The 27317-nt window shown below is 41.6% G+C and overlaps 1 protein-coding gene across 1 annotated transcript; it reads left to right on the top strand.

Annotated features, from left to right (window-relative positions):
• The first annotated feature begins 12042 nt into the window (after positions 1-12042).
• On the top strand, positions 12043-27020 carry atp1b3a (ATPase Na+/K+ transporting subunit beta 3a). Its single transcript, XM_048247908.1, has 7 exons — positions 12043-12606; positions 13807-13935; positions 14112-14210; positions 22749-22939; positions 23058-23108; positions 25661-25747; positions 26131-27020. Exons 1-7 carry the CDS (start codon positions 12492-12494, stop codon positions 26296-26298), a joined length of 840 nt encoding a protein of 279 aa, XP_048103865.1. The 5' UTR covers positions 12043-12491; the 3' UTR covers positions 26299-27020.
• The last annotated feature ends 297 nt before the right edge of the window (positions 27021-27317 follow it).

Raw genomic sequence — 27317 nt, 5'->3', positions numbered from 1 at the left:
CGTTATGACAAGGGAGGAAGTTACTCTTTAAACAAAGAGAGGGTGGAGACTTTACCAAAAAAGGCAAAGAACTAACATCAAAATTATGTGACATGATTTCAAGGGAGTGTTGTTTGACAACAATATTTTTTGACACATCATAGGCGATTGAAAAACATGTGTTGTCATTTATAAGTAGGCCTAAGCTCTCTGACATGGGACCCCTGTGCATGACATTGGCTGATGCACTGAACTGAACATCGCGAGACTTTGGGTGAGATCCAAAATGGCAGCGCACTGAACACTGACGCTTGTAAACAGAAATACAAAACTTTATTTTTCTTCTACTAAAAACAACCACTACCTCTCTACAACTCTCATCAAAAACCGGATTATATTCTCCACCTTTTCCAACGGCAACCTCTTCATTCTGGACGTTATGTCATCTGAACCCAGCAAGAAACGCACTCGTGACTACTCAACAGAGACTGAACCAGAATCACCTACCGCTTGCACTACTTCTACATCCATCGAGGTCAGTTTACTACAATCCATAAACAACAAACTTGCAATACTGGAACATCTGCACGCAGATATTAAGGACTTAAAAGCCAGCCTCGAATTTTCCCAATCACAGATCGACACACTCGCATTAGAAAACCGTGAACTCAAAGGAAATATCACAAACTTATCCGACCATGTTAATCAACTCACCAGCGAAAATCGGATCATGAAAGAAACAATCCTAGACCTCCAGTGCCGCAGCATGCGCGATAACCTCATTTTTTTTTTTCCCTGCCAACTTCTAAAGATACACCCGACGACCCAGAGAAAGCAGTTAAAGAATTCTTGCAGTCATCTCTCAAACTACCGCCAGAAACAGTTGACAAGATTACCTTCCACCGTGTACACCGTCTCACTTCCAAAGACAATAAAAAACCTCCTCCAATTATCGCCAAGTTCGAACACTTCAAACACAAAGAACTCATCAAAAGCAAAGGGAAAGAACTGAAAGGCACTTCATTCGGACTAAACGACCAATTCCCACAAGTAATACAGGAAAGAAGAAGAGCCCTCTTGCCCATAATGAAACAACTCAGGCAAGAGGGCAAACGAGCAGCACTGTCAGTCGATAAACTGTATGTCAATGGAACTCTGTATCGCAACCCCAATATCACCACCTGGCTATAGCACATCATACCTCATGCCAACATTCATCTTGATTATAACATTGTCACCCTCAACTCTCTCTAACCCACTGCCTACTGATGCTTGGATCACCTCTCTCTTCTCTCTTCTTATGTTTCATTCCTTTTGCTCCCCCTACCCACCCATTCTCTTTTGCTCTCTCAATGTTTAATGTTATTCATGGTGTTTTGTCTATACATGTTTGCTTGTGTGTCCTGTCTGTTTTTGTTTATTATGTCTATAGGCTAAAGTCAAATTATGATCTGGATGTTTTCAATGCTAAACAGGAAATGTTCATGCTGTCACCACTCCAGAACCAAATTCCTACCTCTTTATGCTCTATATTCTTCTCAGCCCCTACTCTTTACATCTCATTCGCACACCACATTACATACCTATTCCTCCACCCCCCCCTTCCCCCTCTCCTATCTAACTGACACCTGCACACACTCTCACACACACAATACCCACCTTCTCAAACATTTTCATAACTGTACAATCACAACATGGTACCACTTACATTCCTGACCTGGAACATCCGTGGGATTGGATCTCAGGCAAAGAGGCTCAAAATCTTAAATCATTTGGATAGTTTAAAAGCTGACATATGTCTCCTACAAGAAACTCATCTCTCAGAATTAGACTACACCCGCATCAAATCAAGACAATTCAATCACATTTTCTCATCTCATTACAATACAAAACAAAGGGGAGTTTGCATTCTGATTAACAAAAGAATCTCATTCATCCATAACGCCACCATCACAGACCCAGAAGGACATTTTGTCATCATAAACATCTCAATTCACAATACCCCTGTAACAATTGTTAATGTTTATGGCCCTAATACAGACAACCCAGTTTTCTTTCAGAACCTCTTCACCTCCATCTCAACTCTATCTGGCTGTCCCATCATAATTGCAGGCGACTTTAATACAGTGTTAGACCCCACATTTGACAGATCTGATCACTCTAAAAGCAAACGAATCTGGCAATCCACAAAAACAATAAAACAGTTCATGGCGATTCTGGCCTTGGCGATTGTTGGCGGCTTCAGCACCCAGACTCCAAATGCTACTCTTTTTCTCTCCGTCCACCACTCCTATTCCCGTATTGATTATTTTCTAACCAGCAACTCTATAATGAAAAATATCTCTTATTCAACTATTCATCCCATAGTCATTAGCGATCATGCCCCAGTTACAATTAAATGGAACATAACGAACCAACAGCGACCAATTAGCAAATGGCGTTTTAATACATCCCTCTTACAAGACCCAAATTTCATCAGTTTTGTTGGGAGAGAGTGGGCATTCTTTCTAGAAATGAACGGCTCCCCTGAATCATCTCCTTCCCTTCTGTGGGAAACAGGAAAAGCAGTACTCAGAGGAAGACTCATCTCATATTCAGTATACAAAAAAAAAGAAGGAAAAAGAACAGGAAGTAGAACTCAACAATAAAATTAAACAGTTAGAAGAAACCAATGCAAGCAACCCAACTGAAGAAACACAGGCAAAACTTAGGAAACATAAATTCAAACTCAATGAAATACTCAATAAACACACTCAATTTATGATTCACCGTCTAAGGCAGGAAAACTTCCACCATAGCAATAAATCAGGTAAATACTTAGCAAATCAAATCCAACGTAACAAAGAAAAATCAACAATCCTGGTCATATAGAACTCAGCAGGGAAGCTAACCAGCTCACCTGAAGAAATAAATCATGTTTTTTACCAGTTTTACAATAAACTATATTCTTCAGAAATAAACCCCAACCAGGAATTCATAGACTCTTTCCTAAACAGCATCAATTACCACAACTCAATGAGACCGAAATAAAAACCTAGAATCACCTATAACTCAACAAGAACTGTTTGATGCCCTGAAACAGATGCCCGATAATAAAGCACCAGGTCCGGATGGCTTTCCTGCTGAGTTCTACAAACAATTTTGGACCATCTTAGCTCCACTTTTCATCAGAATGATTAATGAATCAAAACAGAAAGGACGTCTTCCAACTAGTTCCACCACAGCCTCAATTTCACTGCTCCTCAAGCCCAATAAGGACCCAACATTGCCATCCAGCTACCGACCAATTTCTCTCCTCGATGTGGACAATAAGATAATCGCAAAAATGCTAGCACACAGATTAGCAGAGGTCACCCCATCCATTATCCACCCAGACCAAACAGGCTTCATTAAAGGTAGAATTTCATCCACCAACACCCAGACTGTTAAATATAATGTATCACTCTACAAAATTTCAAGATAATACCATCATAGCAACTCTGGACCTTGAAAAAGCTTTTGATAGGGTGAACTGGAATTTCCTGTTTTCCACATTAGGGAGGTTTGGCTTGGGAGTCGTTCATTAACTGGATTAAACTTCTATATACCTCTCCTTCAGCCACAGTAATCACCAATGGACTAACATCACAAAGTTTCACTCTTCACGGGGAACTAGACAGGGGTGCCCACTCTCCCCTCACTATTTACAATCTTCATTGAACCCCTAGCAGCTGCCATCCGTCAGAACCCCCTCATCAAAGGTGTCCAGACTCCATATATGCATCACAAAATCAGCCTTTATGCTGACGACATTCTTCTTTCTTCAAGACCCCACAACATCAGTAGAAGAAACCATCAAACTCATTGACACATTCTCTAAAATTTCTGAATACTTAATCAATTGGAATAAATCTGCAGTTCTCCCATTACATCCCAACAGCTGGGATGTGACAGCCAACTCTTCACCTATCCCACTCTGCACTAACTATATCACTTACTTAGGGATAAAAGTCTCCCCAGGCTGTCAGACTTATTTAGCCTAAATTATTCCCCTCTACTCACTTCAATAGATGATGACCTTCAACGCTGGAAGAACCTCCCATTATCCATCATGGGCAGAATCTCAGTAATCAAAATGACAATACTGCCCAAAATAAACTATCTATTCTCTATGATTCCAACCCAGCCCACCACCCTCTGGTTTAAGTCTCTCGATTCATTAATCACTAAATTCTACTGGAAAGATAAGACCCCAAGGATCAAACTCGCCACTCTCCAAAACCCAAAAGCAATGGGAGGACTAGAGGCCCCACACTTCCAGCACTATGCCCTGGCCAACCAGCTCCACTTCATCCACAAATGGCTACACCCCACCCCTCAGACAACACCTGGTTAGACCTAGAACAAACAATCTGTAAAGAAATTAAAATCTCAGATCTCCCTTTCTGCAGTCAGTCGGTCAAAAAACATCCATCCTTCAAAGCCCCAACAATTTCAGCTACTCTGACAGCCTGGTGGAGATTCTACCACATCACTGATTCACCTATAGCACCATCAATTCGCACCCCGATTTGGAATAACCCAGATTTCACCGTCAATAAAAAAACACTTAACTTTCACACATGGATGGGAAAGGGCATCACTCACCTTCAACACATTCTTCAAGACAATAATCTGGCCTCATTTTCCTGTTTGGTCCAGAAGCACGGCATCGAGTAAACACTTCTTACAATACCTGCAAATTAAATCATCTATCCTAGGAAAAATTAACATCCAGACAGCTAACCTTGACATTCCCCACCAATCTCAGAGCTGCTTAATATTCCCTCTCCCAAAAAAATACTCTCCCAAATTTACAAAATTATATCTCGTTCAGAAAAAACAATTGGCCTGCCATATCACAAATGGGAATCAGACTTATCAATTACTCCCGGTGCCGACTTCTGGACCAAAATGTGCAAAAACATCTACCTCATGACAAAGAATAGTAATCTACAACTAATACAATACAAGGTTCTTCACAGATTCCACTTCACTGCACATAAATTGGCTAAAATGGGGTTTGGCTCGGATCTTTGCACTCACTGCACACAAAATAACCCAGATACATACATTCATGCGGTTTGGCATTGCACTCCAATCAACCACTTCTGGGTGAGTGTCACAAAATCTCTCTCTTCCATCTTTGGCTGTCACATCCCAGCATCCCCTTCCTTATGCATACTTGGTGATACATCCACAGTCAATTTAAGCAACTCCTGCAATAAAACACTGCTGGTAGCGCTGACTATCGCCAAGAAAACAATCCTCATGAACTGGAAATCTAAGAGAAAAGCTCACATCACTCATTGGAAAAACTTGTTAACAGACTATATATCATTAGAAAGCCTATCAACTACAAACTTAATCAATACTCAGGATACAACCTCTCCTTGGTACGCCTTTATCACCTACTTACAGTCCTGACCCTCTTTGCCTGAGTTCCATCTCCACACGATCATAACACACTTCATCAACAGATACACATATCATCGAACACTAGGCAGGGGAGGGTAGCTGGAACTATTATTGTTATTATTATTATTATTAGTAGTAGTAGTAGTAGTAATATAAATAGCATCCCCTTCTTTCCCTCCCCCTTTTATTTACATTCTCTGATAACTTTACTAATTTCACTCTTTCTCTCTGCCTCTCCCATCGTTATTCTGCGGGGCCCCATTGGATGGCTTGGGAGACTTCGGTCCTGGCCGGTCGCTGTGTGGTTTTGGCATTGGTTGGGTCCTGTGGGTTATCTATTGGCCCTGGGCCCCCGGTGTGCACCCTCCTCATGCAGCTCATGCACACCTTGTCCTGGAAGCACACAGCACGCTTTACTCTCTTTTAATCGCACTACATGTTAGGTGACATACATAAACAAAAACTACAAAACAGGCTAGGGTAAGAGTGGAGTGCAGGTAGATGCCTCATCAGGTGTCTATCTGGATGCCTCACTTATTTTAATGCACACATTGAGGAGGCATACATCTTACACAGGGTAAGTGTGGTGTGCATGGGGAAATCCTGACAGATATTCACCATGCATGCCCACTTCTTTAATGCTACACTCTAGATAGACCCCTCAACCTAGCCATTCACATACTGTACATATTTAGGTCAAGAGTGGCGTGTTGGGTGAAGGTCTGGGGGCGAGGTGTGGTTGGTCGTGGTAGTGGGGGATGTGTGCATATGCTGGGGGCCTGGGGGTGATGGGTGGCACACAGGTCCTCCCCTCTGTCAGCTCGTCGCAGTATAACTGCAGGGGCTGGGTGGAACTGTGGCCATTAATGGGTGCCCAGGTTGGCAATCAGTCAGGCAATCAACCAGGCAATCAGTTATTCCTATTATTATACTTATCATTAATAGAATAATTACAACTCCTCTCCTCTGAAACCCTCCCTCTCTATGTTCCAGCTTCTCTCCTCCTGGCCCAACAGCAAGCCAGCCTTATACATATGCTCACACACACACACACACACATACATACTCACTACCCCTCACCCCCATCCCCACCCCCATCCCAACACCACCTCATTCACACTTTCATTAGAGCTACCATCCGCATCCCCCTTCTTTTCATTCCAGTCATCAATTTCATCCCTGATAATCATATCTGTAATCATCCTGGGCCTTAAAATCATCCTTAGCCTTTCTGTTATTAATGTTATGTTGTGTTATGTTTGTGGAAGCCAAGTCAATGTGATGTCTTGTTAAGTTACAGTATGTGTTTATGTAATGTACGTCTGTTTGTCGTATGTAGTATTCATGTGCATGTCGTAGTGTTGCATTTTCTGTAATGTCAATGATGTTTGCAAATAAAAAAAAAAAAAAAAAAAACAGATAGCCTCTAAAGGTTGGGCCAACTATTAGTTGACATCTTTTTTGTCAACACAATTTTCAAGTCATAAACATGGAATAAACAATGATGAATGCCAAAAAAAATAAAAAAATAAATAAAAAAAAAATAATAAGTAGGCCTAAGCTATGCAGCATATTATTCATCACATAAGTAGGCCTAAGCTATACAGCATATTATTCACCACGATGCTTAAAATGACTTGAAACTTCAAAGGGCTGTAGTTTTGGAACCATTAGTGATACAGATATACTATTTAAGATTTATGCATAGGTTTGGTCTACAAACACCTGTGATTTTTTTTCTGATTTTTTGGGAGAGGGTGACCTGCCAAATTGCGCTGAAATTGGGTGATTTCACACGGAATGACCCTTTTCTTTAGTTAGTTATTTATTGATTTATTTCTTTTGATGTGCACTGGCAAATTAGGCAGACTGAAACAACAAGCATGCTCGCAGTTTCATGATAGACCAGTTTTGACGGACCAGTTTGGTGGGCTTGAGTAAATGCAATGACCATTTGAGTGTCCCTGATGTCAATCAGTAGCTGACCAGCATGGATGAAACATAACACTACTTTTTGACAAATCATCAGACGAAATGAACAGGGCAATCTGTTATAATGATGCTTATCAAAGTTGAAGCAACATTTATAGCCTGGGTGTTCCCATGCTGCCTTGCGCGCAGCATTGCGGGCATTTTTTTCAAATACGAGAAAATGAACGTTTGGTTCCCAGGCCACGTCTCATTGAGAAGTGGTGGCGCTAGCCAGGCTACAACATTTATATACAAGCCTCAGTTCCCAAATTTGGTGTGGTAGTAGGCCTAATGCAATGCAGTAAACTATACCAGTTTGTCAAGTCCAATCTAAGCAGTCTTTGCTATTTCAAATGACCGGTCCATGTTGCAGTGCAAATTATTCATCAACAGAATGTGTTCAGCAGACATTCACTGGTGATGACTGGCCAAAGGGGGGCAGTAGACAGTACAGGTGAATAGGAGGACAAGAAGAGGGGGCAGCCGTGGCCTGGTTAGCACTTCGGACTTGTAACCGGTGGGTTGCCGGTTCGAGCCCCGACCAGTAGGCACAAGTGCCCTTGAGCAAGGCACCTAACCCCTCACTGCTCCCCGAGTGCCGCTGTTGTTGCAGGCAGCTCACTGCGCCGGGATTAGTTTGTGCTTCACCTCACTGTGGGTTCACTGTGTGCTGAGTGTGTTTCACTAATTCACGGATTGGGATAAATGCAGAGACCAAATTTCCCCCACGGGATCAAAAGAGTATATATACTTATGCTTAAGAGTCATACCGGTACTCACTTTCCAGATAATGCTGTTAGTCAGTAATGTAACCCATTCACCTCTCTCTCTCTCTCACACACACACAAACACACACACATTTTTAACATTTTACTGTCTGCTATGTACTAAGTGCATAGCCGGTAGGAATCAAAGGACCTGTTTATGTATAATTTACTGTTCACTGCAGGATATATTGACTGAAAAAGTTTATTATGTTTGGAAAAACCTGATGTTAAAAGCAGGAGAACTGAGACTACTTGATAAACAAGATGTACCGCATAGCGGTACAAAATATGACCGCCGCTCAGTCCTGTACATCCGTTCCGCGAAAATAAATAACACTTCAATTTGTCTCCATATTTTACTCCATCCCCCACTCTTGAAACTTTTGTGTATGCTTGTTTGGCATGCCTGAGTGTGTGTGTCTGCACACAGAAAGTAGCCTACTGGTGCTGAAAAGGTGAATAGATTGTAGAATAGCCAAAGAAGATGTAGCATTGTTATAAAACCTTTAAAATCTCTAAACAATCACAAGTAGGGCAGTTCATCACAGTTCATCCATTGCAACTGGATTGATGAAAGGTCACTTACACCTGTAGGCTACATTGTATTTGGGAAAAGCAAAAGGTATCTTATTTATTTATGAACAAAAACATCTCTATCAGTTCCATGCCGTTTTCAACAGCTATCAAAAACAAAGGTCATTTTTGGATGGATGGATTTTTTGTGAATGTTTCTTCTTCTACATAAGATTTTAGTCATCTTTAGTCCATGTAATACTTTATTGTCAATGCACAAATTAAGTAACAGTAGTCTGAAACGTTATTGTTAATGCACAAATTAAGTAACAGTAGTCTGAAGCGAAAATGCTGTTTTACATCTAACAAGTGGTGCAAATAACTGACATGTCCAAATGGGCCTTGATGAAATCGCGTCGCTAGACTGTTCATACACATTTTTAACGGGCCAAAGTTGAAGAGCTGTTGTCCGTTATTGTTCGTTACAAATATAGGCTGATTCATGTTCCCTCGCATTGTGTAACTGAGGTCCATGGCTAGTCTGGCTTTCACCAGACCAAGCTCAATCTTTTAAGAAATCAAAAAAAAAAAAAGCGGGCAGATCAGGCTGGGTTCACCCAGCCTAGTCCATAGGCACCCGATATTGTTTAATTTTCGATTGAGATATCCACGCTCTGGCTATTCTAAATGCAAAATGCATCAGGGAGTTATGACAAAACTGTAACTAACAAACTAGATCCTAATAGAAAGCTGCTAGCTTCCCTAAGCTACAGCTAGGCTTATAAGGTGAGGCCTATTTACAACATAAATTGTCAATAGGCTATGCTGGCTGACACAAATAAAATCTCCTTTGAAACCAATGGCCTCATGCTACAGTATCAAACGGACTTAAACTGCCATATCGTGGCGAAAAGTTGTAATAAAATTCACGCAGCTCCATGAGTCAAGGAAAGCGTGAATGAAGTAGCTAGTGATGGGGACGAGACCGCCTATGCCGAGTCCGAGTCAAGACCGAGTCTTTGAAGGGTCGAGACCGAGTCTGTTGGTTTTCAAATACAGTCGAGTCCGAGTCAAGACCGAGTCTTTGAGGAAGCAAGTCCGAGTCGATACCGAGTCCTTTAGGAGTCGAGACCGAGTCGAGACCAAGACCATAAAAAAATTTCAGTTTTAATATTCATAATTTAATATCACCCCAGTTAATAATCAACAGTTAGGCCTACAGACTAAGCTTGATTGGGAATTGTTTAGAGGAGCAGTCTTAACGTCTTAATATGGACTATGCTGACCTACAGACACTCACCGGCAGCAGAGCCATAGAGATAGCCTAAATAAACGGCTCTGACGGCAGTATCTTTGCATTGCACCATGGGATGTCATTTTCAAATAATGCCGGTCAACATTGCATTTTATTATTATTGTTGTTATGTGTTGTCTGTTTTTTTATATGAACATAAAAAATGCGTTGGTCTCGAGGACTCGGTCTGAAATTACGAGTCCTTCTCCTCCCACTGTGGTCCGAGACCGAGTCAAGACCGAGTCTTTGAAGGAACGAGTCCGAGAGAAATTGGTCTCGAGTCCGGGACCGAGTACTACATCACTAGAAGTAGCCACTTCTAAATGGGACCCACTACACAGTAGCTTAAGGTGTGTTGCTAAAGCAGCCATAATGAAATGAAGGTGTCATTCTTTGGATACTTCACACACACGTGCTTTTTAATTTCACAGACTACAACTACCAAGCTGGAATCAAAGCACATCGATTCCCCTCTTACACCCTGCACGCACTTAAAACAAAAAAATATACAGGCGTCTCAGTCTCACGCACGCATAGGCAAAACTGTATCAGACCGATGTAACGTTGGTAAATCTTCCATTGCACAGAATGATTTTTGTAGCACGTGCAACAAATGACAGTCGAAAGATACAATTACAGTGCTGCTATCAATTTGCTTGGTATAACCGCATTTATAGTTTTCTACAAATGCAATCAATCAAATTGGCCTCCATCACTCAACCAACGTTACCTAGGTCCTTATTGATATTATAAGATTAACGTACCTGCAGTAAAAACCAAGCATGTCCGATAAACATCCTCAGATTGAAGATAGGGGCGATTAAAGCAGAATAATATTGCATTTTAATTTTTTACCGGAGGGTGCAAATCACAAATGAGTGATTATGGGCCAGATTGATGTGGGCCCTTGAGACCAACATACCATAAAATATTCTTCATCCTCAGTGCCACGGTTCAGGTAGTTATTTAGGAAAAACTGCTTTTTTTGCGGTTCGGGGGCCAGCACGGGGGGGAGTGGCCCACGGGGAAGAAACAAAAATGTTCCGTAAAAGTCTAGTGGGGCTACATACCCACCAAATTTCATGTGCCCCGGTGGTTCGGTGTCCCGGGTATCGTTGACCAAAAATTCAGGAAGTAGATGACGGGACTTTGACAATCCCTATATCGTCCCTATATGACCACTTCACTAGCATCGCTAGCGGCGGTCATAATAAATAACAGTGACATATGAAGTCCACTGAGCTGTTCGGAAGAGGAATGGAAGGAGAAGCAAAGGCTGTGTCCGTCCTTATATGTGCTCTATCTGACACTAATATTCATTCAAGCAAGAATTTATCACAGTCTTCCTTCCTCATCCTCTTGCCATTTGAGAGCTATGTGTCCTATTGAAAGCCTTAAAGGTGCCGTCTGTAGTTCTAATCCAATACTCTTTTATCTAATTCAGCTGATTGCTCCTCACTCTTCTCTATCTTTTTTACTTTGCTGTTTGTACATTGGCTGTTATTGTTTAAGGCTCAGTCTGAGGAATATGTTTGTCTCACATTTTAGATTAGATTAGATTAAACTTTATTGTCATTGTGCAGAGTACAAAGACAAAGAAATGCAGTTTGTGTCTAACCAGAAGTGCAAAAAAGCAACAAAGTGTAATGTGATATACAAAGTATAGACAGGTGGTGCATAAACAGTATAAGATAAATAGTGCAATGTAGACAGTAGTATACGGTTAAGAAGGTGGTATGGTTTACAGTAATATAAATTAAATATAATATGTGCAGTGTATTAGCTAGTATATTAGTCTATAAGAGCAGAATATATATGACTATCTATGAACAATGTATGAACAACATGTAGATATGCAAACTATATGCACACAGGGAGAAATAACCACTTCACAGTTTATCCCATGAAGAACAAAGACATTCTCTTTTAAACTGTAGGAGGAAGGAATCCAATTCACAAATAGCTGTAATGTTCACACACACACACACACACACACAGAGAGAGAGAGAGAGATGCACAGAAACTGCGTCACTGAGGATTTCCCAACTGTGCCATTGGGGGCATCATCTCCTCCATCTTTCTCCTAGCATCTAGACTCCCAATCCAAACCCCTAAATTGATTCGATTAACGATACCCTATTCAACATCACACTATATAATCACAGATAAGCAAGTCACTTCGATACACGGATTGGATATCGTCGTGTAGCTGCAGTGCTGTAGGCTAGATAGCGAGAGAATTAAACACTGAAGAGCATGTCTTGGACTTTGACATACATTACATAATCTTTGCACAGCTTCAATGGAATTGGAAAGTTACGAATGTTGCGCTTGCGCGCAGTCCCTTCCCCCAACGAAGCCCCTGATTCGCCAAAGTCGAGAGTTTGGATTCGGCGCTGTGATTCGTGAAAAAAAAAAATGTTCTCCGACTACAGCTGCGGTCGACAACCCTCCATCAGTATTTAGGCTTCTCATTCTGTTTTTGTAATTTTTGCTATTAATGCAATAAAACACAAAGCCTACTTATCAAAATGACCAAGGACCAAGACAAACCAGGAGATGAAAAAGAGTACAAAACATCTTGGAAGGATAGCATTTATAACCCGAGAACTGGAGAGTTTGTGGGTCGGACCGCAAGTAGCTGGGGTAAGCAACATTCCTATTCGAATGAATTAAAATGTAACGTACGGGACTGGGCATGGTGGTTCCTGAAGACCAAGGCAGACAGATGATGCTGAAGTACTCTGACGTCGTAGCTATACTAAAGAGTAGGCTACATAAGCCCTCTGTTTCCTATGTGTAGGACAGGATGCAAGATGCATCTTATCTTCAATAACAATGATTAAAATCGTCAAATTTATTATACATATCATTTTGTGAATTGTCTTTTACCTGGTTGGAACGTGAAATAATTATGTTTACCTGCATTTTACACCAGTGTGCTGTGGGTATACAGAGGAAGGGGGAGGGCACCTTGAGACATTCTTGCCGGTCTTGGAGTGCTTAGTAAACGACTGAATTACAGTTGGCTATCCATATATAGGCTACTTCATGATGGAGTGTTTATTCTTAAATAGCCTTAATGAAAGAAGTCCTCTATATTGAATACTTCAGTAAATGATCTTGAAAAGCTATTATAGGGGTACAGACGCTGCTTCCACCGCAATAGTCTAATCTAGAACATTAAAAACGGACTGGATGACTGAATGTTTATCATGGTGTATCCTACCGATTTAATAGAAAAGATTGATGGAACATCTGTGTATGTGCAATTACTATATTTTAAACGCGTGCCTAGCAATCAAATGCCATGTTACCTTTTGCTCTTTCTGTAAATGAAATGTCATACGCACTCTATCGCATACGAGGAACATCACGACGCGCGTGCTCCAGCATCCTCCGGTTTTCAATGGCCTCCTATAGCCTAACCGCGCGCCTCTCAAGGTCAAAGCGGTTTCCTGCGCAGAAATGGTTAACATTATGGCAAATGCAAGAACGTGTCAAATAATGTTTTTTTTTAATAGATTAACACTTGTATATTTAGGCTCATCAGGAATTAAATGGCATTCAGGTGACGTAGTCAGGTTTCAGTTAACATGCTGCTACTACCCTATAAAACAGAGATGTAAGGTGATATGATGAAAGTGTTTAACATAGCGCAGGGATGGGTCTTTGGTGCGCACGCACTGTTCCCCATACCGTGATTCTACAGCTGATTCTTGCCTGGACATCTGGCAAGGACATAGGTTATCTATGGGGGCAGGCCTTACAGTGTCTGATTTAGGGGGTAGCCTATTGGTTTCCTTTGGCAGGAAATCATTCATTAATGAGCTTTTTTGTGCTTAGGACTCATTATCCTCTTCTACCTGGTATTTTATGGATTCCTGGCTGGATTTTTTTGTCTCACAATGTGGGTGATGCTTCTGACTCTTAGTGATGATGTTCCAAAATACAGTGACCGAGTCCCCAATCCAGGTAAGGGAAGTGATGTCTAGGTTTCCATGGTTACAGCAGTGACAGAATACAAGTAATCATTGTACTGTGAAAGCCCTGTTGTCCACTCCATTTTAAAGACTTACTAACATAAAAAAAAAACATGTTATGCCTCTATTTTAATGTCTTCACCCAATGCCCAAAATCATTCCATTTAGGTCTGGTCATCAGGCCAAAGTCACTGGACATAGTTTACAACCGATCGGACGCTGCAAAGTATAACCAGTACATTCAGCACCTGGATAACTTCCTACAGAGTGAGTGTCGATTCTCTTCTGATTTCAACAGGCTACTCTTATGGTCAGCTTTGCTGCTGCTATGTGGCAATGCTTTTGTTGTGTATAGTCTGTTAAATGTCACTCACCTTTACCTTTCTAATGCCAAAATATGGTAAACAAATAGAATGTGGGCTCCAAAAGCCCTATGCTTTTTCCCTAAATATGCACACACCATGCTTTGCAAACATATTGTATGTAATCAACACAATTTGCTAGTTTAACAATCATGTACCATTAAGAAATATATAAAACGTATAAGCGATTACTATAAATATTATACTAGATTTCACAACACACACACACACACACACACACACACACACACACACACACACACTGTACATACACATACATATATACAAATGGTGAGTTTGAGCTCTTTCTTTATTTCTTTATTCATTATACCATGTAAATAAATTTATATTGTTCACATGTGTGCATCTCAGAAATCTCCATTGGCCAATAAATCAAGGATACAGGCTGTGAAAAAAAATCTATTAATTTGCCTATGCTAATTACCTGAAAAAAAACTTTGAAAAAACAAATTGCTGAAACTTTATGACTGAGCATATTTGACGAATGAGACTTACTATGTTTTGAGGGTCAAGAAAGATGTGTAGTGATGAAATGAAAAAAAGTATTGAAATTGTTTGAAATTGTTAATTCATAATCCTAAATTGTACACACCAATCCATGTGGTCTGACTTTTGTCTCATTAGAAGTTTCATTATTCCCCTATATGACCAAATTTATGACATAAGTCTTTTCTGTCCACATTGTAAATTCTACAGACAAATGTTTCTGAAGATTCACCAATGCCCAAATTCTTCAGCAATTCATGGTGCTTTTCAAAACCTCAATTTTGTTTCGCTTCTGTACTGAGACCGGCACAGATAAACTCTCTTTGGAGAGCCACCAACCAACAAGCAAACAGAGGGCGGGGCTGAGATTACGCTAGGCATGATCTTTGAATTTGCTATGTCCCCGTTCCTATTTTGGGGAGAACAGACCACTTAGAAACCTATTATATGGGCTACAGTAACGTTAGGCGACCATTACACTTCTATTTTTAGTTCTTTCCAATTAACTAACAGGAGTGTCACAAACAAAGTCACAATCGAGCTGCCTGTGGGTTTGGCAAACTTCACTTCACATGTTATAACATCTTCAAACATAAGTCATACCTTAATTCTATCACTTGAAATGTATTCCCTACAACTAAGATAATTGGCTATGTTATACCAGAGAGGGTTAAAGCGGAGCAATCAAGGATCTTTGGTTATACTGAAGTTCCACAGTTAGCTAGTTAGTAACGCTTTTACATTGGAGGTTATGGTAAGACAGTGTGTGTGTTATCTACAAGGTAAATTAGTCCTCTACACTGGGGTATTGGAAGCGAATTATATTGGTAATGTATGTAGTCTTGGCATGAGTCAGTTACATATTTCTTTATAACCGTTGTGTTAGTAAAATGATTGAATGTCCTGTGAATTAATAACTAGATTACATTACATTACATTACATTACATTTGGCTGACGCTTTTTTAACCAAAGCGACTAACAACATGGTAAACAGTAAGTTTTAGAACAATTCTCACAATTTTAGGACAGTTTAAAAAAAAACACATTAGAGTACAGTAAGAATAAGGCGTCGGTGAGTGCTGTATTTTAACAGTTACTTGTCAGTTTAACGGCTGGTGAGTGCTAGGATCAGTAAGACTTGTTGTAAGTGTTGCTATGAGAGTAGATGTTCTCTAAAGAGCTGGGTCTTCAGGAGTGTTTTGAAAGTGGAAAAGGATGTCCCTGCCCTTGTAGGAACTGGCAGTGTGTTCCACCAACGAGGAACAACAGATGAGAAAAGTTTGGATTGGCTTGAGCGCACCGGGTGGTAGAGCTAGACGCCGCTCGGCCAGAGGAGCGCAGCGGTCTGGAGGTAGTGTAAGTCTGTATGAGGGCATTCAAGTAGGTGGGAGCAGAACCGAGACTACTTTGTAGGCAAGCCGCTAGAGACTTGAATTTGATAATGGGCCGCCATAGGTAGCCAGTGTAGCTGGATGAGCAGCGGGGTAACATGTGCCCTTTGGGTTGGTTGTAGACCAGGCGCCCGCCGCTTCTGGATCATCTGAAGTGGTTTCACTGCGCAGGCTGGGAGACCTGTCAGGAGGGCATTGCAGTAGTCGAGTCGCGGAGATGACTATTGCCTGAACCAGAAGTTGGGTAGCATCTTGAGTCAAGTAAGTCCTGATTTTCCGTGATGTTGTAGAGTGCGAAACGGCATGACCGGGCTTATTGAGGCAACATGATCTGAGAAGTTTAGTTGGTTGTCGAAACAACTCCTAGATTTCTTGCAGTCCTGGTCGGGTGAAACAGACAGGGAGTCAAATTTGATGTTGATGTCGGGGTGTATGGTAGGTTTAGCTGGGATGACCAGCAGTTCAGTCTTTGAGAGGTTCAGCTGGAGGTGGTGTGCCTTCATCCATGTAGCTATGTCTGAAAGGCAATCTGAGATCCGTGCTGAAACCAGGGGGTCGCCAGGTGGAAAGGACAGATAGAGCTGTGTGTCGCCTGCATAGCAGTGGTATGAGAAGCCGTGCGACGGATAATCTGTCCCAAGGAGGTGGTGTAGATAGCAAAGAGGAGGGGCCCAGCACTGAGCCCTGGGGACCCTGTGGTGAGATGGTGAGGTGCAGATAGCTGACCAAGCCATGATAATGCTAAACGAAAGGCCCTGTGAGGTAAGATTCAAACCAGGAGAGAGCAGCTCGGAGATTCCCATGTCAGCGGTATAGAGAGAAGGATACGGTGATTAACCGTGTCAAAGGCAGCCGATAAGTCAAGCAGAATGAGTACTGATGATCGAGCGGTCGCCCTGGCTTCTTTTAAGGCTTCTGTTCACTGAACCCCTTCCAATTCACCTTCCGTCAGAACAGGAGCACAGAGGATGCTATCTCTACAGCACTTCACTCCGCCCTGTCCCACCTTGACAATAGCAACACCTATGTGAGAATTCTATTAATTGACTTCAGTTCAGCATTCAACATCATTATCCCCTCCAAACTGATCACCAAACTCAGTGAACTGGGCATCAATACCTCCCTCTGCAACTGGATTCTGGACTTCCCAACCAACAGACCGCAGTCTGTTAAGTTAGATAACCTCACCTACTCAACCCTCACCCTGAACATCAGCGCGAGTCCTTTCCTTTACGCTCTCTTCACCTACAATTGCACACCTGTGCATGGCTCTAACACCATTGTCAAGTTTGCAGATGACACTGCAGTGACTGGTCTCATCAGCAACAATGATGAGACGGCCTATAGGGACGAGTTGCAGCACCTAACATTGTGGTGCACCGACAACATCCTGCCTCCCAACACCAAGAAGATCAAAGACCACATAGAAGGATTTTTATCCTTATATTTCAAATGGACAAATAGAAAATCTAAAATGCGAGAGTCATTTGTTTGGAGTCACATGCATACTATTGTCTTTGGATCAAAGTGTGTGAATTGAGTTTGGAATTATCCTAGAGTTTTTTTTATTCTACTTTCTATTTCAATTACTTTCTGCAGTTATTTCCACACATCATATTCATCATCAGAATTAAACATGCAAGCATTCCAGTTCATGGTCACAACAATGAGTTCTATTATGACCATGAAATGGAATGCCTGCATGTTCTGCAACTTTCCATGGTCTCAACAATGAACATGAGTGATCGAATATTGGCAACCTCAGAATATGACTAGATCCTTTCAGTCCATCTTGCCTGTGACTGGGGCAGGCTGGTGGCAGTTCCTGAAGATGGCAGAGGACTGATATTAGGCACACACATAAGGCTTAGCGCCAAGAGAGATGAGCAAGCCATAAGGAATGTATGGTCAGCAAGGTTAGAGGTAAAAAAGAAGCAAATAGATGGAAGAACTAGGCAACTATGTATTACCAAGTATGGAGAAGGAGATAGAGGATATTCTGTCTATTATGAGTGAAAAAACAAATGACACCATGTGAAGCCTAAGACCAAGATGGTAGAGCTAGCTTGCTTTGCGAACCCATGCTCTGGAATGCATGAAGGCCAAGCGGCGCTATAGGGACAGAGTGGAAGCCGACTTCAGTGAGGGTGATCCAGCTCGTGTATGGAAAGGACTGGGAACCATCACAGGCTTTGAAAGCAAGTCTCCTTCAGTGATGAGAACGAGTAACTTCCTTGCCAACGAGTTAAATGCTTTTTATGCACGATTTGAAGACTCATGCACCCTTATTATAGAAGCGGATGAGAACGATAGTGAGGAAACTCCATTCACTGTCTCTGAGTATGATGTGAGAAACGTGTTTAAGAAGGCAAATTGCAGGAAGGCTGCAGGACCAGATGGCATTTCTGGGAGGGTACTGAAATCCTGCGCTAACCAGCTAGCCCCTGTGTTTACACACATTTTCAACACGTCATTGGCTCAAGCTACCGTTTCAACATGCTTTAAGAAGTCCACTATTGTACCTGTGCCAAAAAACAAAAGCCCATCATGCCTAAATGACTACCGCCCAGTGGCCCTGACATCAACAGTGATGAAGTGCTTTGAAAAGCTTGTGAAGAATTTAATTTGCTCATCTTTACCAAGCTCCTTCGACCCCCTCCAGTTTGCCTATAGAACCAATAGGTCCAGAGATTATGCCATCTCCAACCTCCTGCACACCACCCTAAACCACCTGGAGGGAGGAAAGGGGAAGTATGTGAGAATGCTGTTTATTGACTATAGTTCAGCATTCAATACCATAGTCCCCCACACTCTGGTTACAAAGATTAAGGCTCTTGGATTAAACAACACCATTTGCAAATGGATTCACAGCTTCCTCACTGACCGATCACAGGTAGTCAGGGTGGGTGGTCTGACATCTGACACCTTAACCATCAGCACAGGTGCCTCCCAGGGCTGTGTTTTGAGTCCTCTGCTGTATAACATCTACACCCATGACTGCAGAGCCAGCAGCAGTCACACCTCCATCATTAAATTTCCAGATGTCACAGTGGTGGTGGGCCTGATCAGCAACAACTATGAACAGGTCTATCTGAACCAGGTGGATGAGGTAACACAGTGGTGCCAGTCCACCAACCTTACTTTGAATGTCAGCAAAACAAAAGAAAATGGTGGTGGACTACAGGAAACAACAGAACAGAGCTTACACTCCACTTAAGATCAGTGGGCTGCCAGTGGAGAAGGTCACAAGCTTCAAATACCTGGAAGTACACCTCACTGACGATCTAACATGGACTGTTAACACCCAGCACACACTGAGGAAATCTAGGCAAAGACTGTACTTCCTACGTCAGCTGAGAAAGTTCAGCACCCATCTTGAAGGCCTTTTACTCCTCAGCTGCGGAGAGTGTCCTGACAAGTAGCATCATCACTTGGTATGGGAACTGTACAGCCTGTGACTGCAGTGCCCTACAGAGAGTGGTGCGATCTGCCGAACGTACCATCAGAGCACCTCTCCCTACCCTGCAGGAGACCTACAAGAAAAGACTATGTACCAGGGCCCAAAGTATCTTAAAGGACTCGTCACATCCTGATCACTTTTCAAAAGACTGAGGTCAGGCAAACGTCTTTGCTGCTACAAGACCAGAACAGAGAGACTGAGGAGGAGCTTCTATCCTGAAAACACACAAGACTATAAACTTTTTTATTTTTTACACACTTGCACATAGACTGCAAGTGCACACTGCACTTTTTATTCTCTCTTGCTATTTATTAAAATATTTCTTGATCTTTCTTTCTTCACACTTGCACAGAAAAATTTGAACACCAAATGAAATTTCACTACATGCTTTACGTTAGTATTGCGATGTATGTGACAAATAAACCTCCTTGTATTAAAGCTACACTTCTTCAGTATTCTTTTGCTTTGTCAAAATCCTTCTGAGTTTGAATTAGCTAATCAGAATTATACACCACAATCAGGCTGGTGCCTATGACTGGGCCAGCTCTCCAGGGCAGCCCTAGGGTTAGGCAGGGGGCTGTCTCTCCAAGCCCTAGGGTTAGAGCTAGGGTTGGGATTAGTGCTAGGGTTAGGTCTGAGGTGTGGGCAGGAAGTCTGGGGCCCAGGGCAGCACCTATGCTGGAGTCAATGTGAGGGTTAGGGTGGGGACAGTGGTTATGGTGGGTGTCTGCATGCTGCCCAGGGCCTAGCAGAGCTCTTCAGGACAGCCCTGGGGTTAGAAGACAGTCTGGGCCTATGTTGGAGTCATGGTCATGCTTATGATGTGGAGAGGGTGGGCGTATACATGTTACCCAGGGCCTAGCAGAGCTCTACAGCACAGCCCTGGGGTCAGAAAACAGCCTGGGTCTACGTGTATGCTGGAGTCAGTGCTAGGCTTAGGGTGAAGAGAGTGATAAGGGTGGGTGTCTGCATGCTGCCCAGGGCCTAGCAGAGCTTTTGTTGTTGTGATCATATTGGAGAATCTTGTCGTACCATTGTTTAAATAACATTCACTTTTAAATGCCATGCAGTTCATGTTCTAGTTATTATTCAGCTAGTGTTCTGTCAAACTTAGCAAGGTAATTTTAGGCCAAATTTACTGTGTTTATTTCCTTTATCTGTTCAAAGCTAATGTTTGTTTGTTAATTTGTCTCAATTTTTTATATTTACAACCAATCTTTTTTGGAATATCTTCTGCATAAATAAACCAAAAGAAAATTTAGTTTGGTGAAATTTCAGATTTCAGTCCTTAAACATGGACATGTAAATGTTAAAAAGTAATTCACTCTTAAAGGGGTGGTTCAGGATTTTGGACATAGGACTTCATTTCCAAGTAAGCAAGTGTGATATTTATCAGTGGAGACCGTTTTCAACACGTTTCATCCAGTCGTTCTAATTGCAGAGTTCGCAGGTGCTAGGCTAGCGCAAGTCAACGGTATGTGCTAGCCTGCCACTAAAAACAGTCTTACCTACTCCAAAGGACACTCGAGGCAAATTCCAGACAATCGATGTAAATGTCTGTGTTGATAGAATAGTGTAAGAAATACAACTACCCTCGCATCGCTGTTGCAATAGTTATACTTTGTTCCCTGAAGTTGGTAGTAGTCATTTTGCATCTCAGCGGCGGACTGATATTACCAAGGCTACTACTAGGTATCCCCATTGGAGCAAGTATGGAGTGCGCTTTACTGTTTACTTTTTGGCGCAGTACTACTAACTGGAGCAAGTATAATTCCGCCGCTGCTAAGACACTAGTCCCTCAAAACGTAATGCGATCGTTGAAATGCAAGGATAGAATAATGTTAGAAATAAAACTATCAATACAGACATTTACATCGATAGTCTGGCGTTATAATTTATTTGCCTTGGGTGTACTTTGGAGTGGGTAAGACTGTTTTTAGTGGCAGGCTAGCACATACCGTTGACTTGCTTAGCCTAGCACCTCGCTAACTCTGCAATTAGAAGGACTGGATGAAACGTGTTGAAAACGGTCTCCACTGATAAATATCACACTTGCTTACTTGGAAATGAGGTCCTATGTCCAAAATCCTGAACCACCCCTTTAACATGATGTAATAGGATGATGGTTTAAGATATAGGCCTTTTGTTGCCACCAGCAAGATGTTGATGTTCTTACATGAACATACTCAAATGCACAAAATAACAGGTCAGCGTTCAGCAGAAATATTATATTGTATTATATTGTATACAAGAGGTTCACCAGGCTAGTGATTATTAGTCTAATTAGCCTAATAATTGATTGTTTTGCTTTTTTTTTTTCATGGCCTTAACTTTTGATTTATTGCCTAAGGGAGATTTCTGACATGCATACATGTAAACAATATTAATTTATTTACATGATATAATAATGCCCGCCCAAAGAAAGTGCACAAACTCATTTTGCCAGCCATTTTGTTTATGCTAATTAGATGGTCATAAACTCAAAATTTTGCTTGGGAACAGGGCTAGTTGAATTCAGCACATGTTAATTATGATTAAAAAGTCCTGTTCCCAACAGTTACTAAGAAATGCCTAGAGCCATATATACAAGGATTTTTTCTTGAAATAGCACTTATCTAATAGTGAACGCAGGTGACAGTGTATGTGAATGTGTATGTGTGTGTGTGTGTGTGTGTGTGTGTGTGTGTGTGTGTGTGTGTGTGTGTGTGTGAAGAGGTGATGTTATCATTTAGTTTTGAGAGAGTTATAGAGAAATACAAAAAATGGTTAGTTACAGTTACAGTTTCCCTCTTAAACTAAGGTCACACCAAGACTGAATTCATTTTGGTTAGATCTGATGTTTTCTGATCCTCTCCACTCTTATGCGTCATCCATGTGGAATTATTTCATTGAACCAGAAAGTAGAAATAATGAGGGGAATGAGCTGGCTCACTGGATTAGTAGGGTAAAACATGTTAGCATGTATTTATTTTCTGAACCTGTGTCTTCCCACCTCTCATGTGTAATAATGTTCACAGAGTTGTAAGCTCCTACAGAGTTTTCTCAGATTAAATCCCTGCTGATTGCCTTCCCCATTACGTCCAGGGTACAATGACACAGAGCAGGCGTCCAATGAGCTGTGCCTGGCTGGGGAGTACTTTGAGCAGGATGCCACTGAGGTTGAGAAGAAGGTCTGTCAGTTCCGGAGGAGCTCCCTCAGACTCTGCTCTGGCCTCAGCGACTCTAGCTATGGCTACGCTGAGGGCAAGCCCTGCGTCCTGGTCAAGATGAACAGAGTGAGTGAAATACCCTGGTCATGATCTGTGCTCTCACTCATTTTGGCTTCAAATGTTTGTTTTTGTGTGTATTGACAGTTAGATTTGTTCAGCTAATCTCTGCCTGATTGCTTCTCAGATAATTGGCCTGAAACCTCTTGGAGACCCATACATCAACTGTACAGCCAAGGTAACATTTCTATGCTATTTTAGTCCATGTATGCATGAGCAATGGTATAATAGAATAAAAGTCTTCTCTTTCTGTCTGATTCTCTAGAGTTTTTGTCATTGTCTTTGTATATCCTCAGTTCTGTCTTCAGTCGTCAGTTTTGTGTTTCTTCTTTTGGTTTCTTTGCATGCTGCCAGTTGAATCCATTCTAAGGTGATGGGTAAGCCCAAAGCGTAAGACAAAAGGGCCCTAATGATAGAATAATAGGCAAAGTGCAGAGTCTAACTAAATATAATAACTAGGCAAAGTCAGTTTGTTAATTTAACACCACGGGCAAGACCGATGACTTTGCTCAATACTCCCACATGCAACACAATAGGTTAGATCCCCGACCAGTAGGAATGGCTGAAGTGCCCTTGAGCAAAGCACCTAACCCCTCACTGCTCCCCAAGCGCCGCTGTAGCAAGGCACCTCAGTGTGTGATTCACCTCACTGTGTGTTCACTGTGTGCTCTGTGTGTTCACTAATTCACGGATGGGATAAATGAAATTCCTTGTATATGCAAGTAAACTTGGCCTAGAAACCTGATTTACATTTACATAATTCATGCAGAAGTACTTTTACTTTTTGACAGACTTTGCACTTTGCCCGCCTTGTCAATTAGGGCCCTTAGTGTATAGTGAAGTGTGTTGTGTATCAAGGATTGTCTCATTTGGCTATATTTATAGTTCATGCCTCTAACTAAAAAAGATAATTTGTTGTGGCTGTTGACGCTTTCATTGGCTGCTTTCACAAATCAAAGTCTGGTAGGCCTATAGGTAGCCTGGCTGACACCAAAAGGATTCTCAACTGACAATTGGTCTGGATGCTGTGAGTTCGCTTATGATATCCAAGTGACATAACCAGCAGTGAAATTAAACTTCAAGTGGATTAAATTAGCTCCGAAAGTTTCATTAAACTCTTACGAAATCTTTTCAGGAGTACAGCAAACACATCTGTCTTGTGAATTATACACCTCTGAGGCATTTAATACTGATGCCATCAGTGTAGCTATTGGTTGAGTTCAACAACACTGCTAACCAGTCTCCCCTGTTTCATGCCAATCTGGCTCCATGCCAGATGAGCTGTTGTGATTTGTTCCTGGGTTTTTGGTGATTATACAAATGAGCTTGAATGGGATGTTGGCCAGACAGATCTGCAGAGCAAATTCATATGCGTTCACAGATTCATCTGGGTTTACCAGGCTAAGATGTAAGCATTTCCTTTATGAGAATTTGGAGCTATCGGTCATATAGTTTTTTTAACATTTGACATGTACTAACCTGATTAACTCATTATGGCAATCAATTACTGGTAGATATGGTATATTCTAGTGTAAAATGTGTAGAGTATGCCATTATTTTATTCTTTTATGTTTCTTTTAAAGCCTATCTCCATTGGCCCCACTAGCCCAAATAAAGGAAAACCTTTAGGAACCTAAAGGAATGCTAATAGAGAAGGCTGTTGATGTCATCCTGTTGGGCCTGTTTTACCTGAAAATTACGTCACTATTTCAACCTGTAAGAATTCTACCAGTCAAGGCAAACCCCTTTTGCATACATTTAATAAATGGAAGAATCTTAAATGGAGATGGATCAGATTAAGTCATAAAAATGGCTCAGGTCATTTTGAGTTTCAGTATAACACACCAATAACTATATCATTGAATTGAACTTGAATTTCCCCTGGGGACTTGAATTTCCCCTGGGGATCAATAAAGATCTATCTATCTATCTATCTATCTATCATGTCATAAATATTTGGGCTCCCTTTAGTGTTTGATTGCCTGATGTAGATGCCATTTAATAACAATAAACCATAATGACATACCTTCTTTGAGGTTTTACATTAATTACCACCCTTCCTATTTGTTACTTTTTCATCCGCTTGCTTAAGTTTGCTCCATACTTGCAGGTAGGCTACTACTGAACTGTTTTGGTTGTGTGGTAGATGCTAAATTATTGACACAGAAGAATCCATTGGAGCATTTCCAGTGGCAGGAAATAGCACTGGGTGGTAATATGACCACATTTCATAAAAGTGACACGAGATGGGACTGCAGGGTTTAGTGATTGAAGCTCCTCCCTAATTTCTGTGTTCACCATCTGGACGTGCTGCGCTAATTAGCACAACTCTACAACCAGAAGCTGAAATTAAATGGGCCAGATCAGTTGGCTCAGTGCACTGGACACAATTCTCCATTCGGATTCTTTCATGCCAGCTGCCTTGTGGCCAGTGGAAAGGGAGAGAGGTTAGTCAAGTTTGGGATTAGGATACGAGGCTGAGAGCAGCACAGCTTCTTTGGATATCACTAGCACAACCCACATCTGCCATCTACTGGACAGAGTGGACAATAGCACCAGTGCATTCTCTTCAGTAGGGCAGGAAGTTCTGAAATCAGGGGTCAGTTCCATGTTTGTGTGTGCTCAGATTTTTGTCTTAATTTGTATGTTTTCATTTTTATTTGCTTTGTATATTTATTGTAAAAGCTTTACGTATGAGAGATGTAAAGTATTTCCCTGACTCCTCCCTAGAGAGATGCTTCACTGCAGCTGCAATACTTCCCCAAGGAGGGACGGATTGATAAAATGTACTTCCCGTACTATGGGAAGAAAACCCATGTAAGTAGTCTGCTCTGAGGAAATGTACTTCCTGTACTATGGGAAGAAAACCCATGTAAGTAGTCTGCTCTGAGGAAATGGTTGAGTGTAAAGTAATCAGATGGATGACTTGATGTGATGTTTGGGTGGCGAATTGAAAACAAATTCTTTTCTTGGTTTTACCTTCCCTCATTCCCACACACATACTCTCTCTTTCTTTCTCCTTTCCTCTCTCTCCCTTTCTCTTTATCCTTTCCTCTCTCTCTCTATCTCTTTATCCTTTCCTCTCTCTCTCTATCTCTTTATCCTTTCCTCTCTCTCTCTATCTCTTTATCCTCTCTCTTCTTTATCCTCTCCTCTCTCTTTCTCTTTCTCCTCTCCTCTCCTCTCTCGTGGATCTGTAGGGAAAGTACGTCCAGCCCGTGGTTGCTGTGAAACTCCTACTGACCAAGGAGGATTACAACCAGGAGATCACAGTAGAGTGCAGAGTTGAGGGGTCTGACCTTCGCAACAACGACGACCGGGACAAGTCCCTGGGTCGTGTGACGTTCCGGGTCCTGGTGACGGAGTAGATTACGGCTCAGAGTGGAGCTCTATGCATGGCACACCCCCGCACCCTTTTACCCTCCCCTCAACCACTGTTTTGATCTGGCCCTCCGGCAGGAGTGGACGGGCCATTTGCAGACGTGGAAATTCCAGTTGAAGAGAGTTCATCCTTGTAATTAATCCTTAATTATTTTGTAACATATGTTTGGATTTGCCTGTTATTGCCTGTATTGGTAAGATAGGAGTGTCTCTCTCTGTATTTGAATTTTTCCTCCTCTTGGGCCTTGCCCTTATCCCTTCATACAACGGCCTGGTGTCAGACACACACACACACACACACACACACACACCTTTCCCACAGCATGGTGCTAGATACACCAAGATCAATTGTTATGCGTTTAAATCTAAAAGTAGACTTTTTAATTATCGTAGTCATCTACACAATATATATCCTGTCTGTTTGTTTATATTCAGGTCTGTTTATGTTTGTTTTTCTGCTCTCTGATCAACTGTTTAAAATGTATGAGTTCTACATATGTAATGGAGCACAATGTTGAAGCACAGTAGACAACAATAGTAACAATAACGTGAATGTGCCAAGAGTTATTTAAACCACTGTACTGAACACAGAGGGACATGTATTTGTAAACCAAGTGATTTTTATAGCCTCTGCCAGAATACCGCTTTTTTGTGCAGATGCCTTAAAACCTATGTAACATCTCTGAAATAAAAGGTTGTTTTAAGAGAATAGAAATGTGGTGTTGTCCTTTCCAGTAGAGGACCACAAACCTCATGGTTCATCACCAGACATTCAAGAGCTTTACATAACAAAATGTAACGCATTTTACTGTTACTGTTTTTACGAAACACATGTAGCGCACCTGCAATAATTTGTTTGCAGCAAAGCTTTAGATCGTGACCCATATTATAATAGCTCTTGGTTGTGAGTGGGATAGTATAATGGCACTGGTGTGAATGCAAAGACTTGGATGAAGCCAGGGGGCAAAAACAGCCACTGAGGACACAGAGCTCAGGTCTGTCAATA

Source organism: Alosa alosa, chromosome 1 (genome assembly GCF_017589495.1).
Source record: "Alosa alosa isolate M-15738 ecotype Scorff River chromosome 1, AALO_Geno_1.1, whole genome shotgun sequence".
NCBI lineage: Eukaryota > Metazoa > Chordata > Actinopteri > Clupeiformes > Clupeidae > Alosa > Alosa alosa.
This window is presented reverse-complemented; position numbering and strand designations above follow the sequence as displayed.

What these genes read in the sequence shown, in the direction of transcription:
- atp1b3a (XM_048247908.1), top strand. Translation starts at nt 12,492, where the DNA reads ATGACCAAGGACCAAGACAAACCAGGAGATGAAAAAGAGTACAAAACA. An exon ending in TCCTGGTCAAGATGAACAGA is followed by an intron (nt 22,940 to 23,057) that starts GTGAGTGAAATA and finishes ATTGCTTCTCAG; the next exon opens with ATAATTGGCCTGAAACCTCT. An exon ending in ACATCAACTGTACAGCCAAG is followed by an intron (nt 23,109 to 25,660) that starts GTAACATTTCTA and finishes ACTCCTCCCTAG; the next exon opens with AGAGATGCTTCACTGCAGCT.